Source organism: Aphelocoma coerulescens, chromosome 3 (assembly GCF_041296385.1).
Source record: "Aphelocoma coerulescens isolate FSJ_1873_10779 chromosome 3, UR_Acoe_1.0, whole genome shotgun sequence".
Classification (NCBI taxonomy): domain Eukaryota; kingdom Metazoa; phylum Chordata; class Aves; order Passeriformes; family Corvidae; genus Aphelocoma; species Aphelocoma coerulescens.
The window spans coordinates 39,079,596-39,100,669 of NC_091016.1; the positions used below are offsets into that span (position 1 = coordinate 39,079,596).

The 21,074-nt window shown below is 36.7% G+C and overlaps 1 protein-coding gene across 2 annotated transcripts in view; it reads right to left on the minus strand.

The window, feature by feature from the left end:
- ZFAND3 (zinc finger AN1-type containing 3) overlaps positions 1-21,074 on the minus strand; it is a 135,455-nt gene that overhangs the window by 101,267 nt on the left and 13,114 nt on the right. For both annotated transcript variants that reach the window (XM_069009835.1, XM_069009836.1), the window contains exon 2: positions 1,019-1,059. In XM_069009835.1, coding sequence (XP_068865936.1) covers positions 1,019-1,059 — 41 coding nt within the window. The remainder of the gene's footprint in view (positions 1-1,018; positions 1,060-21,074) is intronic.

Consider the following 21,074-nt stretch of genomic DNA (forward strand, 5'->3'; position numbering starts at 1 on the left):
TCTCAGAATCAGAACACCTGCATTGCTGAGTACACAAACACAAGTTATTTACGGTGCTAATATGAACACAAGAGTCCTACTGAGTCAAACCAAAGACTAGTTTGTGACTGTGGTCAGTAGGGAAAGAACACAAGAAATGACTTACACTTTCCTCAATATACCCAAGGCTTTGGAAAACAGCCAGAGAAATACATTTTGCTGAACAACCTTTTGACAATCTTTATTTCCCATGTGTTTGTTTAATGAAGTGATGCTGAACCCAAGATCTGAAATCTAAAAGTCAAAATTCATTTTTTGTTTAAAAAATGCCAGAAAAGCTTTCAAGTTTAAAAAAAAATGCTGAATCTTTAAAAATTTTATTTGTTGCCCCAAGACAATTAAAAATCGTGAGCTATGACAAGACCTTAGTTACAATTAAAAGGAAGTTTACAATACTAAATAATACCAAAAAATTAATTCAGAAAAGCAAAGCTAGAAGCTGCTAACAGGAAAAGGTCAATAACAATTTCTAAGATTTTACACAATAGCAATGACTTTACAATAAGAAAATAATATGAAGTAATTAGAACAGCCTACCAATGAGTTACTGATGACTTAATGTTCAAGGGGTGCAAGTTAAAGGAAATGGAACAACATGTTCTATACCAACTTTTCCTTTTAATGTGTTTATCCATTCTATATATCAGAGGTTATTACAAAATAAATCCTACAAAATTCCAAATTACAATTCAGACTTATGCATTGTGGAAACCACATCATCCGCACAGGAGCTGTGCTGGCAACAAAACTCTGTAGTTCAAGGATGTAACTAAATTCCCTAAACTTCAAGAACAAGGTTTGATGGGTACATTTACACAAGAGGTTCTTGATTAGCAAATAAATGAAGCACCAAAGTGAGGAAAATCTGATTACATATACACACTGAAGGAAGAGAAACCCATGCACAAATCCAAAGGGAGATGCCAACAACGTGGTTTCGATAATCTAACGGAAACACAAAACCTTTTACTGCACTTACCAGCAAAGCATTTGGAACAGAGATTCATAGTCTTGCTGGACCTGGGGCAAAAAATAAAAAAAAAAATAGAGCTAAAAAATTCATTATATTTCTAATTCAATACAGGGAAGTTTTTGGGGGAATGAAGCAAGGGTACAGAGAAGGTAAGATAAATGGCTAGGAATCAAAGGTAAGTGGCTAGAAGTAGCTGAACTAGAAACAGAGTATGGGAAGAGACTTTGTACAGTAATCTCTTTCCAAGAGTTTCCAAAGCATGACTTCCACACATTTACCTCATATATGAAAATAAACTTACTTTACCATTCCATGTATATGCTACACATTCACCATTCAAATCTTTCTATTGCAATGTGATAATAATGACAGATAGGAAGCCCCAAAACATTCCACTTGAATGTTCTACTCCCCTTGGCAACAGCTCTCCAGTCCTGACAAATCCTGAATACAATACAGCAATAGAGAGATTAAAGTATTGTACTTATAAGGACACAGACAGATGTGCTCTTGGAAGTCTAGCTGGAATGGCTTAAGCAGTTATTACCTCAAGCTGTTCACTACTACCCTCAGCTGCATCCAGCAGTAATTTAAAATAACCTGGCTGACTTTGCATTGACTAGGATAGTTCATATGATCCACAGGGGTGGCTCAGCTTTGAGGGCAGCAACCTTCAGCTGAGAGAAAAACACCAGGAGAGCAGCAGCAGCATCTTAAGCCTCCCAGATGTTTACAAAGTGCTTATGCAGTTATGCCACGAGCGTTCAAACCTCAGAAAGTCAGTAGCCTCACCAAAAAAAAAAAAAGTTATAAAACCTCTCTAGGGCTCCCATGAAAATACCCAAAGCAATACACTATGTTTCCCCCAGTTCACAAAAAGTTCTCCTCTAACATCACATCTCCTTTACAAAGTGACCTGAAGAATATTCTCAAAAGTTCTCTATGTGTTGGAATACCTTTAGGTAAGAACAAACCACTTTCTGTGCACACTGCCCAATACTTGATTTGTTCAGCATTCCTGAATCAGCTCTGCCATTATTTACAGCATTAATGCCATCCTGGGCAGGTCTCAAAGTACCTATTAACAGGCAAGGTTGTACCAAAACTGTCCATGCCCATAAGACCTTTTTGCCTCCTCAGGGCAGCCTCCAGCTGGAACACATAGTTTAGCCAAATTAGTTGAACCTTTCTCTTTAGAAATATGCATGCACAGAAACAACTGACACTACCAAAACAGCTCTTTTCTATCTCCAGCCAAACAGGAATGGAATTTTGAGAGGAGGTGTGTCCCTAACAACACGTAACTTATAAAAAACTGCTTGTTATCTTGAGACAAAAAAACTTGACAATTTTTTCAAAACAATTATATCACAAATGAACACATGTCAGAATTATAGATTCCCCCCACCCTGAGTTCGCAGATTGTTACTTTGAATGACCAAAGTAAATCCAGACTTGGTCAATCATATCTTCATACTGGTCACATCAAAACATTACAGATGCTTTTCAATTCATGCACATCTGAAAGCTGCTTTACATCAGCCTCAAAAATTCTGTAAGAACACATATCACTGCAGATTTGAGACATAAGCATTTGCCAGCTATAGCAAGAGCCACAGACACATAAAAGCTAGTTTTAAATGCAAACAGTATGTGCACAGGAGAAAAGTTAATTCCCAAGAAAAGCAGAACAGCATTTGTAGCCATACAAATATATCATCAGATTGGTAGATACCCAAAGATTCAGTATCTATGCTGACGGTCTGCACAGATTATCTACCTTCAAGAAAACTGCAAATAAAAACAGCATGGTGAGTCAACATCTACAGCATCAGTGTGCTGCAGTTCAGTACTCAACTGCTAATGGGTTAGACCTTCTGGAGCAGCTCAATACGCCAGGCAGCACCTTCTCTGCAAAGCCATTAAACCAGAAGCAGCAAAGAAAAAGAAAGGCAGAGTTCAGCTGGTTCATACTGATGACATTGCAATGGACAATGACATGTTTTCTGTGGTATAATCAACCATCTCAGCTGTTAAATATCAATCCAAAGCCTCATATATTTACTTATCAGCACACCAACAATGGAAAACACAGATGCAAACACAACACAGAGCTCTGTGAAAGAGAGAAAAGAAGGCTGCCATGTACTTCTAACACACAAAACCACCTCAGATTTTTTGAAAGGACAGCACTATTGGACAAGTGACCCTGTAAGCCAAGTAACATTGTTACAGTTTCAAGGATCACTTTGTCTTTGATCCTTGTATACGACTTTCCAAGGCATCCAAGTCAGCCTGAAGCTGCTACACGTGATGAGAACCTGAACCTTGAGAGTTTTTTCTTGGTTTCTTTTACACAGTCACTTAATGTGAGTGCAGATACATCAACATCACCCTAGAACCAAGAAAACAGCAAAGACAGAGTAACAGCATTGATCAACAGTCAGCTTCTTTGTGAAAATGCAGTATTTTATTACAGCAAAAGTTTTATAAAGAAAATGGATTACACAGTTTATATACATCAAATTTACTAGGAATTATCCAAGAGTCATGTCACTGTAAAGTAAAATGTTTGACAGCTTTTTGCTACACTGCAACTTCCTCCTCTCATTGCTAGGATCTCCTCTTTTTAGCAGGCAAGGGTTCACTCACCAGACTTAAAACTAAGCAAATCTGCATATTGCTGTTCTCTGGCGAAGCACATCTTGTTAACCACATCACTGGTTTATATTAATTATTTCTCAGTGACTTCAGAATTCACCAGAAGCTTATACTGCCCAGTGAGGAACATGAAAATGTAAAACTCTTTGTTCCTGACAACCTTCTCAAATATATTATACATCTGCAATATCTGTTATTTCTAGAGACAGTTTTATTTGCAACACTCAAAGTTCTGAAATATCAAACAGTACTGATAACAACACAGCCCTCTGTTTCCACTTCATAGGAAAAAGACGGTCATGGATGACTTTTAGGGAAGGCAATACAATTCCTGTTTCTAGGAACACATAGCAAAATCATGACTGTAGTGGTGAATAAGGCACAGCAAAGCTAGAATTCAAAGTTAGTCCTGGCAATGAGAATTGCATGTTTTAGAATGCAAGTCTTTAGGCTGATACCCAACACTTCTACACCATTCTGACACAGCTGGTTTGGGATATGCTTCTGAATCAGATATCAAGTCACCATGGTTTTTAACTGGACATATTATAGTAATTCCTAAATTTCCCTCATGAAAGTCAGCTTCATGTTGAACAGCACCTAATCCAGAATTACTCACAGTATACATTTTATATGTACAATATCCCTAGAAAGTCATTTTTATACTGATAATTTATAATCCCCACTTGTACATAATTTAAGATGGTATTCAGAAAGACATTCATATTTATAGATAAATCAAGTCAAATAGAATTGCATTATTGCTGAGGCAGAATATAAAGTTAAACCCTCTTTGACGGTACTTCCACCTGTCAAAAAGAAACCATTTAACTAAAGTGTGACACAAAATTATTATGTAGATTGGAAACCACAAGGTGAAGCAAGCTCAGAAGGTCAAGTGGCAGACTAAGTTAAAAGCAGAGGATACTTCAAGCCAGATGGAACACCCCAGAGGCTACAGAATGATTGCACGCAACAGTTCTGCAGGGTTTGGTCTGAAAAAAGTGTGGCTATTAAAACTGCCTCCACTGCCAAAGAAAAAACCCACTCCCTTAACAGTATGGCCACGAAAGCAGTAGCAATGACAGAGGGACTTTGAAAGAGGAAGAAATTTACAGAAATGGGAAATCCTGGAAGTTCTAACATATTTGTACTTTAGGCAGGAAATAAACTGCTTGTAAGGGTAAAATTAAAACGCAGATTTGAGGCTCTCCAAACCATCATCCCGTATTCGTGCTGTTGTGCCTACAACTCGCCACAGCAAAAGGAACTATTCGAGCATTCAGACAGATGTGCACACAGACCACCGTAAGGTCCCAACCTCAGTGAGATGCACATCTGCATCTCCAGTTAAAGGTGCGTAATGCAAACTGAGAGCCAGCAAGGGGCATTGAATAGCAAAAATCACATACTTCAAATCCTGAATGTGCTCGTATCATGTACCACAACTGATATGTAACTAATTAAGAAAACGGAAGAGATTGCTTCCCTGATTCCATATTCATATGGTACTTCCAGTACATTCTCAGGAAGGTGTGAAGTGGCCTTACCTGCTCCACTAAGAGCACTCAATCTTACAAACTTAACTTTATGCTCTATACTGCCAATCATTCCTTTTATTCCCTGACATATTACAGGATATCATTGCAATGTACAAATCAATGCACATTCTACTCTGTCTTCACTGGGAGCTCGGTTTTCCTTCCCCCTCTCCCAGTAAACGACTATCAATACAAAACCACATTCAGAGAATGCAGCTGAATTCTAGCCCTAAATCTCAAAGACACGACTGTTAGACGCACAGCAGCTGATCAGAATAAACAGAATCAAAAGAAAATCTCAATCTGAAGAGGCAAGAACAAGTTACATGTGGAAATTTTGTGCAGTCAAAGAGAGTTAAAAAGAAGCATAGCAAAATGTGACTGATCTCAAGATACTCAGTCTGCAAAAACAACCTTCTGCCAAGAAACTCAGATAGGCACATGCAATAAATAATGTTTTGTAACAAAATCCTCCATTTTCCAGCAGCTGGTCAGGTGCCTCATAGTGTCCCCATCCCATCTTTAAGATGAAAAAACAAAAGGAGACCAGAACAACTAAAACTAATACTAGGTTTACTCTACATAGCTGCCAAAGGGCAACACAAAATGCTCAGTTTCACCTGTACTAGCACACCACCTAGACTTCTGAAGGTAATGGTGAACTAGTATTATTAGTGTAGATGCTCACCAATAACAAGAATTGTGCAGCTGTATCAGAGTAAAAATAAATAAAGATTCTACTACAGGTATGTATTTTCAATTCTTGAAAAACAACACTAGAATAATGATAATTCTTGAAACCAGTTTTTGTTCATCTGTCTTTTGATGATGGAAGAATAAGGATTTTGGAGAAAAAATACTTTCATGTAGCGTATGTGCATTAGGCATTTAATTTTAAAGATATTAAAGCCACAGATGCTAATTAAATATGACTACAGAATCCCAGGTTCTGCATTTTTATTGGAAACAGAGCCTTCCAGCATATCTAGTAATGGTTTGTTACAATTCAGCATTTGCTATGACTTGGTAGCAGGAAAACGTATCTACTTCAGCATCATTGTAATTGCACTGGTGATTAAATGCAGCAGGTTAAATGTTTCTTGGTCCCCTTCCAGCACAGCAATTACAGTGGGTTCAAGTGTCACAACAGTACAAATGTATCTCAGCCCCTGAATGATACCTGTCCAACGCTGTCAGGGGCTGTATGTTTGAGAAAGATTAACACAGTATGAACCATGTCATTCCTCAGTTAAAACTAAAGATGCTCCCTGTATGCTCAGCACATACTATGTCATGCATTTTGCAACTTAGGACGACTATACATATGTTAAATCAATGCATTTATACTACTGTAGTTAATGATCTGTCACCATTTCCATTAGAAAGCAATTTTCAAAGCCTTAGACCTCTGCTAAGAATTCACCCTGAGTTGAATCCTGGCACATGGCAAAAGCAAAACCATAGCAGACACATTTACTTTAATCCAAATAAATTAGAAGGATTATTTATTATTAAAAGAAAATCGATCCAATTCTGTATTTCCCTGACACTTCATCATTCATTTAGAGCATCTAACACTTCACCTTGTACAGGAGAGAGGTTAATTAGGCTGTGTTAATAAGATCCTCAGTTGTCCTTTGAAAGTTCTATATATCCTGTACACTAGCTTCTGAAGAAAGCCATTTTACTTTTCTAAACCAGAAGTCACCTTACTGATTTCATATATGCTGCATATTTGATATTTATAGGTCCTCTGTAATTTATGATCTTGTGAAAGTTTTTTGGGCAGTTTAAACAATTATTCATACTTTCAAATGGAGGTAGCTCAATTATTCTTCATGAATGATGCATGCCAAATTCCTTTCAAATAAAAGAGCATAAGTGAAGCATGGCAAACGCAGGTGGACATACAGAGACCTTGGCAACAAGAAAGTCACATGCATTCAGAAACAGATTTTTAAGTAAACTAAAATCTGAAATTAAATATCTCACAAATGCATTCAAAATCCTCTACTTCATCATCTGTTCTACACCTATAAGCTCAGTGTTAAGAATGCTAGTTCAATTAGCAAAGTGTTATCAGTAACTTATTTTTATGATTACCACTACTATAAGGGGTTTTGCTTTAATAACATCAGTGTTCTGATGTTGGACTTCTCATTTTCACCACAAACAATTTAAGTGTTGCTTATCATCTAAAGATTTTTGGTAAGCTGCTGAAAATGATGCTTCAGTTAGTGAGCCACACGTTCTTATCTCACTTTGAAATGAAATGGAAGGCAAACTACACGAACATTTCAGTGTATTAGTGCAATGCCTTTCTGGAAGCTTTCCACACTCAAAAGATATGCTGATATAGCCCAATGAAGTAGCTGGATCCTAGTTTATTATTTTTTCAGTGGGTACACTAAAGCATCGTTTCAAAACTCTATGACAGAAGGACTTTTTATGTTTTAAATATACAAAGACACTGAAGTGCCCAGTCAACAATTAGTCCAGAAAAGAGCACAAACATACAAATGTAAGAGGGGAGACTGTGGAAAATACACAGTAAAGTAGCTTAATCTTACAAAATACACAAAAACACTGATAGAGTTTTCACTGAAACCCTTCTCCAACAATTCTTAAAATAAAACTGCAAAAGAATCCAGTGCATCTAAACTAGCAAAGACAGGTTGTGAGAACATAGACCTGATTCATCTAGGTTTCTAGCTGAGCTTACAATGCTGCTGCCCTCCAGTCAAAGCTAAATGGTTCATATTCCCCTGAATACACAACTCCACACTTAAAAAAAACAATCTCAGCAGCAAAATCATATACCAAACATTCCTCTGACAGCTCTTCAAAATCTTCTTCAAGAAGATGTGTAGCCTCCTATTTAAAGGACAATTAAAAGGTTGGAATTCTAAGAGAGTTGAAGAGGCCTTTAGTGAAGTAGGAATAAAACTTGAAAGTTGTGATCCACCCACCTTCCACCAATTCCTCAAGAATATTATTTTTCTGTGTATTGCAGGTAATAACTAACATTGCCCTATGACAACACAATCATCCTCCTGAGATTTACAATATGAGATATTAACTTTATCTTTTTCTTCAGATCAGACACTCAAATAAATGCTCTGCTGATATGCAGCACTCAAAAATCTATTCCATTTCTGTTATTCCTTTTACCACAGGATCAGTAAATAGCTACTAAATAGTAAAATGCTCTTAGAAAAAAAAAAAAACAAAACAAAACAAAAAAAAAAAACAACTGGAAGAAACCTCAAGAAAGAAACTATTTTGTCCCGACTTAAAGGTATGGGTAATTATGTCTCAAACCTCACCAGGAAACCCTCCTAAAATACCTCCTGACCTGAACTGCCAGATTTAGCATAGAAAGTAGGAAAATGTGTGATATTTGCTCATTTTAAGCCCAGTGTGTCTCTTCTCTATGCAAATGCATAGAGAAGCATTACATTTTTTTAATCAGTTATTTTTCTATGGCAGAAGTATACTTAAAAATGCCTGCCATTATAACAGCTTAGAATGGTCAGAACTTTTGAATTCTTGGTGGGGGGGAGATGGGAGCAGCTTTGTCCAAGACTGTACTGTTCATGTCAAGTAACATTTAAAAGGACAAGTTATGTAAACTGGTTTAAAGATGCTGCTTTGTATTAGTATTAACAAATTACACTGATACAGTCTGGTAAAAGTAATGTGCCATGTGTAGTCTCTCAAAACCTAGCAGAACATGAAAATTATAAAACACAGTACTTTGTTGCAGGGCTCTACATTTCATGTCTAACAAGTTAAACATTAGTCAAGCAAAAAGGAGTTTTAAGTGTTGACCATCCCAAACACGGAGAGAGAAAGCACCTGAAGGGGCACTATATGCAAATGATCTGACAGGATTAGTCAGAATCTCAATTATTATTTTGACTATTCATTTCTATGAGTTGAAAAGCACAGGAAGCTAGGTTCAGAAATAAAGCAGGCAAAACAAAGAGAAAAGAGTATCCCTTGGACAAAGCAAGAAAGCATTACTATTCTGAGATGGGTAAGGAGCTATGTCCTATCTAGTAATGAGCAGATTGTCCAGCAGGATCTCTCACTTGCCTAGAGAACCCCAAAAAGCAGCAATATTTTGTGAATGAGTGACAAACTCCCTTTTATGGTTCTTTGCACTCCTTGGTTATTGAACCCTTCTAGAACTGCATGCCATGGTAGAATTGTGGCACTTATTGAAAAGCAGCTTAAGAATTTTGACAAGGTGCCTGCAATCCTATCTTATTACATTGCTCATAAACATGTCTGGAAAAGTTACCAGTATAGAAGTTAGCAGGCATTTTTCCTCCTCCCCATTTAAAATGGGTTTCAGTAGCCCCCAGAAGTTTAGCTGGACTTTCACCATGGAAAATTCGCTTTCTTCCATCCTAGCCTTCCTTGTACCCAATTGTACAGTCAAGAAGCAACGTGGCTCTTACTTTGGTCAGTGCTGCCTCTACAACCAATTGACTACACACAGACATTTTCAGTTCTCAGGTGGGAAAATGTGGCTATGTCTCATGATCCTATTTTAGAAAACAAGAGTACTTCAGCTCCTCCTCAGGAATTTGAAATGAATTGTATTAAGATTATGCCTACACTAGGAGTAATCTGCCTAAACTTTAGACGATTCTTAAAGCAGATCTACCTATACTGTCAGAAGACAATTCTGCCCTGCTGTTACAATTGAAGAAAAATAAGAGAAAGAAGTAGGAAAAAAACCCACATAAAAAGTCACTATTTAAAGTGGAATAAACCACCCAAGACTATCTTACTCTTAGCACAAGCAGGTTTGCATGTTCATCTTGGCCACCCCAAAATTTTGGTCAATTTCCTAATAGTTCTCATGTGGAACTCTGTACCAGATTTTGCATCTATCAGGTAATGAACAGAGGCTCCCACCCTAAAAAGAACCATCCCACAGTAAAGAACAGAGTGTAACTCTCTTGCTATTGCAGAAATGTTATGAACTAATGTTTTCACCAACACATTACACAAAGTCTTGGCTCAGAACAACACTTTGGATATTTAACCTTGAGAAGAGATACCCTCTTATAAGTAACTTTGGAGTTTTCTAACAGTTCAGCATAATTCTAACCAATACAGCACTTCTAACCAGCATAAAACTGCTTATAAATAATTTGTTCACAATGTTTCTGTGTTAAATATTCAACTTCTGCAGAGTCTGAAAAAGACTAAATAAATAGGTAAAATTTAGAACAACAAAGAGTTAAGGAACAAACCAACACAAACGTGTTTGGCAACACCACTTCAAAAAGCAAACAAGCCCTGAAAAAAAACCCAAAACACTTTAGGCAAGAACTAGACTGATAATAACAGAGACTTATACAAAACAAGATGTGAAACTGAACATAGAAGGTGCAATTTTTTCTTTCCCACATGTGCACCCAGGCACAAGGACACGTAAAGAAATACAAAAGCAGTTATACACTAACCACCATTAATTAGTTCAGTGAAACATGACATCTCATAGGCTGGGACCTACAGCTTCATTGATAGCTCATATAAAGCAGCATCCTCTGCTCAGCAGTGCTCAGTACAAAGCTGCCTTCTCAGGAGCTTCTAAGACACCATGGATGCTGGCCATGGGAACTGCCTTCAGCCCCAAAACCCTTCCCTTGTTATGAGCAGTGTATGCTCTATGAAACATCCCAAATCAGTTCATTAAAAGATAAATCCCAAAGTGGGGGGTGTAGGGGGTATGGAAATCTGCACAGTTAAGAAATCCAGAAAGAAATGGAAGTCCTTGAAAGACTGAATAGGTTTTTTGGGGAGAAGGGGAACGTTATTTTGGGGTTTTTGTTTGGTTAGTTTTGAGGTTTTCTTAAGCTGTGATTAAAACACTAAACATGAAAGATATTTTAAAGGCTGAAAATCTGAGCTCCTCCCTACATTTTCAACACAATTTCCAAGACCTGAGCTTGACCCAGGGAATATTGCTTAATGCCATTCTCTTTTCAAGCAAGGGATTTTGGAAAGTTAATGAGTTAACAACGTGGTAGAGTTCAGTAACTGAACTGCAAGTAAATGTGCTCCTTCCCTCAAATCCTATGATTCACATGCCCAGGAGGAACAGCTGCCTTAACTCTACTTTATCCAGCTATGTTATTTGAAAACTCTTCTCAAATTTACTTTGAAGAGAAAAATGCTTAAAATAAATCTAACTGGGCTAAAGAACTACACATTAAAATACAGATTATAATAAACATCCTGAGCCCAAATGACTTGAGCCATAGTGTCCATAATTTGTGGTTGAAAAACAGGAAACAACCTTAAAATAATGTAATGCACCACAGTGTCCATGTCTTGCTTTTTTCAGCATTCTGAATGCAAATGCATGATCTCCAAGAGCAACTACAATAGAAAAATAGAAATAGTACTCCAAGTTTTTTCAGGAAGAAAGAGCATCTTAAATACTCCACTGCAATTCTAGAGGGAGAAAAAAAAGTTAGTTGCTAAATGTAGATTTTAAACCTGCCTGTCACTGATATAATAGCAAATACTAAATTATTATTATAGTAAATCTCATTAACTACAGTTAGCTTATAGGTCGGGCTACTGGTCTTTCTGTAACTGTAGCCATACAATTTGGTTCTAATATAGAAGAACTACGTTTATTAAGTTACTGTAGTAAAGCTTTTTCAAAACAGGGATGAAGAGCATCTTATGCATTCTTTTAGTGGACCATATTCTGGTATTTGCTATTTTGTTTTATCACATGTTAATTCAAGCTAACATGCACCTGACTCACTGAATAAAACTGACATGTTACTAGTCTATGTTTATTTATTTCTTCCACAGAGAGAACTGAAACTCTTCAAACAAATACCTGATAGAAGAAGAACTCTCTGTCATGGGAATGTTTACTGCATAAATGTTTGCATGTTTAACTTTCTCTGTAAATAATGAAACAAAAGGATGCAATTAAATAAAAGTATTTTGAGTTTTAATAGATAAATGTTAATTATTATACAGATGTTTTTCCTTTTTTCTTTTAAATAGACCAATATAATCTTTCCATTCTCTTTTGCAGCTATATGGTCACTACTACTGTCAAGGCATTGATCAGGAAGTCAACAGCATGAGGTATCTTCCATAAGAACTGAAACAGAATGAACACAGTACACAAAAAACAACCCAGATAGCATCAGCGCTGAATTGGATCTATCAGACAAGTGTCACAATGTCCTAATGGAACACTGGCATTTTTATGCTAGATTATTCTGAGTTTCTTATTTTTGCATCTTTCAACTCTCCATACCTTTTCAAAATACTACATAAAACTACATTTCTCAAAATTCTGAAAGGAAACTACAGCAATTTCTTTCCACATATTCAGACTAGGTAGTTACTATAGCTATTCCAAGAAAACACTCTTATTTAAAATATCCAAGGGCTGGGGATCTTGTCAGAGTCCTCAATTGTTTTGTTTCTGACAGTGATCAAGAATCGTTCTCTCTGCATGTTCAAATGCAGCATGCCTGAAAATCAATCTCTTATATTCCAGTATGAGCATCTGTACCCACAGAAGTAGAGAAAGGATCAGGGGAAAAGAATAGATTCACAGATACATTTCAGGTATCTTTCTCGATACAGCCTGTCATCTCAGGCCTAAAGGACTCACTACCTGAAATTTTAACTAACACTCATCTCTGTAAACGGTGCTGCTGTTGTCCCTGACACCGAACAAATCATTCCTCATGCTGTCAATCAGCACTCCTCACAATCTACTACAAGCATATTCCAATCACTTACACGTGGGCTAACTTCCAGCTACCACCCATCAAACCTGGGGACTCCTAGGATTTGTTAAGTTGGAACCAGTGGCATGAACATCAAACTGTTATTTACCTGATTACCACCTGAGAAGACAGTCAGATCTACAACAACAACAACAACACTCTCTAATCAGAAGAAACCTTTAGTTTCTTAAAGCTATTAGGGTGAATTGGGAGCAAAAGAAATAATGCAGGTGTTGTGATACATATGTAACTACAGCCAACTTTGAAAATATCTTGAAATATAACTCTTAAGCATTCTTAAAATCACTTATTTTCCTGAGAGACATTTATGGTATAAGCTAGGTATGGGTTAAATCAAATCGTTTCTAAGAAAGACCAGCTGTGTCCCACAATGTTCACTAATACAGGAGGCTGTTTAATAGTAAATATTCCACCTGTCTTTTCTTGAGCACATCCTGTGAAGAACTGGAAAATTGTTCCAGTGTATCTAATTGACCTCCTAAGGGAAAGTGGACCAGACTCCAAATCTCAATTTAGCTCTTGGCTCAAAAAGTCTGGAGAACTTTAAAAAAAATAAAAAATATCAGACATGGCAATACAAAATTAGTTATTTATATGCGACAGAAACAGCAATGGAAGTTGGGGAGAGACTGCTCATCTTTTATTAGATGGTGCTCACTTCCCCTTAGCTTTCACACATAACCAAGGTCAGAAAATTAAATTTACTGTTTATATAATAAAAAAATGTTATGACTCTATATACCTTCAAATATACCATTGGTCTAACACCCATGGGTTGCACCCAGCACCCTAAAATGATGCGGCATCACATAAAAGTGCCCACACAGGCAGGAGTTAGCATCCTGCCTGTCTGTGCTACAAAATCCATCCTCTGGGTCTCTGCTAGTCTGCAGTGAACATTTATAATTCTCCAGGTACTCTAACATCTGTGAAACATTTTACAACTCAAACTATCAGCACACAAGGGCTTCTGCTGTTGGAAACACGGAATCAGCTGAACTACTAGAAACACTAAAGAGAATTTAATGTAAAAAGGAAATGTATTACAGAAGCAGGCTACCACACTTCAGTACCAGCGGGTGAGTCTCAACAGGACTTACAGCAAGTTCAGAATATCATCCCTCAGGTCTACAAAATCCAAGTTAAATCATAACCTGCTTACACTTGCATTGCAAGGCTGCAGTGAATGCCATCTGCAGTGGGCACTACTATATGATAATTTAGACTGCAAATGCTCATGACTGCAAATAAATCTATAGGGAAGAAACACCACTCAACAAAATTAGCATTCAGTAATCAAATACACTCATTGATGTGGTGGTCTTTTGTGTTATTAGAAGGGGAAACGATGAATACTGCATTAAAGGAAACACAATAAATCTTCCAACTTGACATATTACAGGATTCAGTATCATGTATGCAAAACAACCCAGAAAACTTACCCAGTATAGAAAAAAAAATATGACCGATTACACAAAAATGTATCTGTCTGCCTCCTTTTTACAATGTATTGTAAGAATCCTGGTCTATTATTTCCTGCTTCTCTTTTTGCACAATAAAACTAGCAAATCAGAAGATGAGAGAGTCAACACATTAGGAAGTGTTATCACCGAGGAAAGAATCTGAAAAACAAATATGAATATTTACTATATTTAAGTAGAATAAGAGAGTCATTTACAAAGCGCTTCAGCAACACCAAAGTGAATAAAATAATGATTTCAACTCACTTCCTGCTCCCTCAGTAAAGGTTTGCAGGAGCTCCCACTTCTGCTCTTGAGACTTTACTAACTTCAGCAGAAGCAAAGAAGCAGTTTGACACTCCCAGCAGTTCTACTGATAAATTTCCAAGTCTGTAAGTGTCTCTATAAAGGTTAAAACAACAACAGAAAAAAAGCAAGTGAGACTCTTTCAGCAGTCCCTTTTTAGAAAGGTAAGTGGCTTAGTATTTTCAAATGGCTGGGGCTTCAGACTCCAGAATTTTATTTTCCTCCAAATTTCATTTGCAGGTCATTGGAGAATGGTAATTAATGGACTTTTTAAACATTGATAAAGCTTTTGATTTGCTATGCATCACACAAGGAACTTTGTTTCCCTATGTCTTAAAAAGAGGTAACACAGCTTCTTTGCTAAAGTCACTATAACAGATTAAATGTTCAGATTAATAAGAAAGCACTAAGGTCCACAGCTTCAGTCTAAGTGAGATATATAGAGAAATATATATATACACACGTCACAGAATAGTCTGAGTTGGAAGGGAACCACAAGGATGACCAAGTCCAACTCTTCAAGTGAATGGCCCATACAGGGATCAAAACCACAACCCTGGCATTATTAGCACCATGCTCCAACCGAGATAGAAATATGCATCTATAGATGGATGGATGGATAGATAGATAGATGGATGGATAGATGAAAAAATATATATATGTATATTTGTATTAGTATACTGTTAATGTTGTCAATTTATGGCTTGTGAAATATGCTGTCTGGAAACTAAACTGACTACAAACCATAAGCTCAAGCAGTCAGCTCTTGGCTTTTGCAATGTAAGAGTACAAAGCAATATAAAGATATATTGCTTAAAAGCCATTTTCTCTAGACAACTTTCTAAACACACATTAAACCCTCACACTCGAAATAAAATGCCTCACAATTACGAAATATTCTTCCCTGTTACAATACTCATTCTAGGGGGAAAAAAGAAAGAAAAAAAATCAACAAAAAAACCACCCCAAAAACCTTTTCAAAAATCCACAAATCCCCCCATTTCCCCAGCTATCTTACACTATTTTTCTATTAAAGCTAAATTTCCTTACTATTTGTGAATCAGTGACCAACACTTTCCTAAAACTTCAAGATGCAAGTAGAATTCTAGCTTGCATTTAACTAAATCACCTTTCATAGTTTACCCATCAGCTACAGCAACCATCACTCTTAGTAGTTTCAGAGGAATAAAAGTTATATTCAGTTTTGTATTTTTGCTACTGTCCAAGAGAACCATAACTATGCTGCAGGTTTCATTTCTCCTTTTAACACCTATACTAAAACGGGTCACACAATGTGGGCAAGGTCTGTTCCTGTAATAGACTGTGAACATTTCATCCCAGAGCACAAGATCCAGAAGCCTCCTCAATAATAGTGACAAAATGGTTCAAAGGAAAAAAAAAAAGTTTTTGAACTACCTGCTTCTTACCTCTCAGCTGCCAATGGGACAGACTGTCATATCTGTCTTTCTTTGTTCTGCTTTTTGTTCCCTAAAAGTAAGCATCTTATTTTGAATCATCACTTTCAGTTGGAATAGAAGTATTATATCTATGGTTTAAAAAAAAAAAAAAGAAAAAAATCCTGTGAATTGGACTCCTCAGTTGAATACTCTGGTCTTCACTCTTCAGTGAAGCTTCCCTGACATGCAAAGAAATGCACTTCTGTATCAGGCCCAAAGGTTTTGAATTTTCATCTTACCATTATACAGCTGAAGGTCAGTGATTGCAGCTGCACATCCACCACTTATAGCATAATAATAAAAAAAAAAGCTGTATGATTTTATAGAAGTGTCTCAAATAATTCAAAGGCTGCTTAGGGGAAGGCAGAACACCCCAAAAACATTAGCCTTCTCCATAAAAGCTGTGTTGTATGAAAGCTTTACATTCTGTTGATACCATATGTAATTACAAAAGCAGAATTTGTGTGGATGGAGTAATGTGGTTTTTTTCTTTACTGATTCATTTTCCAAGATATTGAGGCTTTTGAAACTGTACTGAATCAAACATTACACCCTGGAATGTCAGACTTTACAGCTTGTCTGGGCCCAGGGACTATTTCTTACCCAGTGTAGGTATCCACATCTCACTGAACCCAGAGGGGCTTTTTTTGGGTGCATTTATTCTGGCAAACACTGCTGGTAAAAGCAAAAATATTCCAAATACCTTTTAAGTTCACAAGATTGAAGGTCAAACATGCATACTAATGACAGCTATTGTCCCATGTTTTTTGCCCTGACACCCCTCCTCTGAATTTAACAAGGAAGTATGGGAATTTGAAAACCTGCTGATTCAGGATACCCAAACTTAAGTATATTTGAAACACTTTTTTTTCCATTACCATCATCTAAATTATTCCCCCCACACTAGTCAATGTGTTCAGCAATCCTGTCCTGTCCCCTACTTCAAACAAGTTATTTGATTACTCTGTCGAGGAAAAATCCTATTGCTACCAGGGCTGCCAGATTCCATGAGATACTTAAAACATATTGCACAATGAGGCTGCAGAGAAATTCGTATAGGAATTGAAATGCAACAGAATGGACCGACTACATTTAGGATTTCCAAATTCTTCCCTCGAACTTGTAGACCATTTTGCAGGCTGTAAACACACTCATGCAACAAATCTGCAACGTTTTCCAAAGAAAAATTACTCTACTTTTTGAAGCACAACAAATACCTGAAGGAATTTCCAACTCAAAACTGAAAATAAGTCCAATAATGCAAAAATTTGGTATACTGCTACAGGGTCTGTCAAAAAAATAGTCCTAAATAGAATGTGAACATAATGCTGATAAAGTATTTCTTCCAAAACAGTTTGTGATCAGAAACAATAGTAGGCTACTGTGGAGTGATGCATCTTACTAATGGGGAAAACATTTATGTTTTTGTACACATACAAGATGATCTCTGTCAATAATTAAACACATAAAAGAGTAATCACTAAGAAGTTAAAAAAACCAAAACCTGCCTTATGAAATTATTAAATAATTATTGTGAAACTACAATGAAAATAACTGCACTTCTGTCCACAGCCACAGAAAAACATTTCATATTGGTATTCAAAAATATTAATGTCACCATGTATTTATTACTTATTTTCAGATATGCAAACTAGGAACAGAACTACAGTAAGTTATCTTAGTTAATGGCATTCCTTCTTTAAAATGTTCTGAAATTTTCGTACAAGACTGAATGTGAACTACAGATTGCATATAAAACAGTTTTCGCTCTGTTGCATTGCCAGTTGGGGAAAAGATTAAAATGTAAAACTGTATTATTTATTCCAACATGTAACTCCTTTCAGAGCCGTTAGAAGTTGGTTCAATATTAAACATATACATGTTTTCTAAAAGAAACCGACTCCATTGTAAATGCACTTGGGTCAAGTCATACTTAGGCCTATCAAATGCTGACTCTGCTACTGAACTAAATCACCCCACTAAGATATTCACCACAGTTCTGGCTCTGGATTCACTCCTACAAATTTACAATCACTGTTTGATCACATTACATAAGTATGGATGGTAATGTAACATTTTCAAAGGCTCCTGAGTCTCAAGGGGATTCAACACACAAGTCATTTACATGCTTTGAAATCATTTATTATATTTAGACTTTCAGTGAAGGACGCTCAGTTACAAGAACTATGTTTGCTTTGTTATTCATGAAAGATAATGAGTTCTTTTTGGTTTTAACCCGATCAAGTTATTTTCAGGGCATCTTTAACTAGATAAAAGGCCCTCCCAAGAAATTATCAAAACACAAGTTGCACAAGGAAAAAAATACAACAGACCCTATGATTCTATATCAGAATTCAGCTGTGTTTACATCAGTCTTAAGCTTTTCAATATTTGAAGGTGTACAAAAACAACCTCAGCAAGCCTAACCCAGAAGATGAGACTGTAATACTCTCTAGAATGAATTCAATACCCATTGATTCATGATTTCTATCAATGTAAAGTAATACTATTCCATTTTCATGCTCCAAGGCATAGTGAGAAATTTTAGCTGTTTTTCTCACAAATCTCTTTCAACCTTATGCCTTTCAGCATCATCCTCACTCCTCTTAATGACATATGAGAGGGAAAATAAAGCTTGAGTTCTTTCTTACTGTTTGTCTCCTAAAGATGGAGTTTGATAATACCCATCTACGGCAACAAAAAGTTGTTCTGTGCTTCCTCTGAAATGGAGCTCAAATGACTCCTCACAGGTTGTACAGTGTGCAAGCAACCCTGCCCTCTGCTCTTACTCAGTCATCATGCAAATTCGGCTCCTGTAAGTAGCAAGTGATATAACAAGCAGAGATCATTCGGCATTCCTCATACACACCTTCCATTCCCAAATCTCCCTTTATGTTTGCAGTAGGATAACAAATAATTTGATTTCAATCTCCTCTTTCCCAACTTTATACTTTTGTAGCTGAATTCATTTGTATCTCTACCAGACACAGGTATTTCCTGGTCTATGTTGTATTACACTTCTTTTACGTGCTTTGGAAAGCAATTCCATTTTAGGATTTTGAACTATTCTAGTGCAGAACACACTGATTTATTAACAGTTGACAATCCTGCATAATGTCAACTTGCCAAATTATTTTTCCAGTTTTGGGAACTCTTTGTGTGCCTAAAGTACAAATAAATATTTTCATGTGATTGCTGTTCCAAGTTTAGGTTTAGTAGAATTGAAGTATTAATGAAAAATGTATTTATCTTACATTTCAGTCTCTATGTGGCAGCTCTGAAAAGCAGGATGTACATGGCTATCACTTGCAAATAGTAACAAATCACATAAAGCTCAAAGAAACAAGGAGAAGCTTTTCTTTTTTTGAAAAACCCAGCATTTCCTATTTATCATCTTAGCAATGCAGCAGTACAAGAAAGTGTTATACAATAATCTGCCAAAACATAAATAAAACCTGCTAATCTCATTTCCTCTCAGCATCTAACTAATGAGAAATGCAACTAAGTAAACACTATGCATGCTAAATCACAGGGGGGTTAGTTAAGTGTTTAGGTCAATCATCAAATGTGCTATCAACAGCAGTAAGTCTTGTTTGGAAACAACTTTGACATAACCAAATCTGTTGAGCTAATCAGTGACCCATAAATCTAAACTCCCAAATTTAAATAGACTGATCTACACCAGGCCACTTTTGCATTTTAAACATGCAAGTTCTGTTAATTCATACAATTAATTGACGATAAGTACTTCTAAACTACATAAAACCCATCAGCAGCCTCTTTTACACAAATAAATTATCCGGATCTCTCAAGCACCTTAAACCTTACCCTCCAATGTCCTACTGACTCCCTTAAGATCTAAAGCAAAACTGTAAAAAGCATTGGTGCTTACCATTCTGTAATGTGTTCCTTGCTGTCATAATTCAATTGCACGTAAGCAGTGAGGTTTTTTTTCTAAAGAGTTTTAAGCAGTATGTTGAGAAGTTTGCAGTGTCTACATAATAAGATAGATCACACTTTGTGACTAGCCACTTGACATTTTCCTTATAAATTTATAACTAAAGCCTTTATGCAAGTGCAGCAGAACTAGAATTTAATGGCTGGAGGACAGACAGAACAAGGTCACCCAAAACTAATCTATTCTTTCGTTGACAAAAATAAAAATACCTAGGTTTTCCTTTGTACTTGGAGGACTTGGAAGAAAAGGCAACAAGGAAACGAAAGGAATAATCAAAATGTTAACATGCTTTACCCTCCCCCCTTTCTATCTCCTTTAAAGTTTTGCCAGCCTAAATTTATTCTCGAGTGTTTGTGGACAGATGTTTTTGGACAGTCTTCTTCACATGGTGCCTGGGAAGCTGAGTCAGGAGCTCTGTTCCACTGCTGCTCAGGTGAAAGCCCCCTAAGTAAGACCACAGCCACAGAAGGCAGCATGGACCAGCTGTATGGACAGCTCACTCTTCTCCACTAAGTTTGCACTGGTCATCTCTCCACGGGAAATGGAAGAAATGAGTTGCTGCATGTGTCCTTCAGTGGCTGACAGGTCAGAGAACAGCACTTTCTAAAAAGGGAGTCCGTCAGATGTGAAGATGGGATGAGACCCCCTACATAATGCATTCTGCCTTTCTCCTACTTCACACAGCACACTTCCCAGGTCTCAGGCAACTGCATTTCAATTACCAGGGTAAAAAGAACTCAGAATACATATTTTGCTTTAAAGTTCAAGGGTTTTAAACGTCTAGTGAAAAAAAAAAAAAAAATCCTTCATCCCACATCCTTCATTCCATGACAGGAGAAGGAAACCTTTACAGCGAGTGGTATTTTGG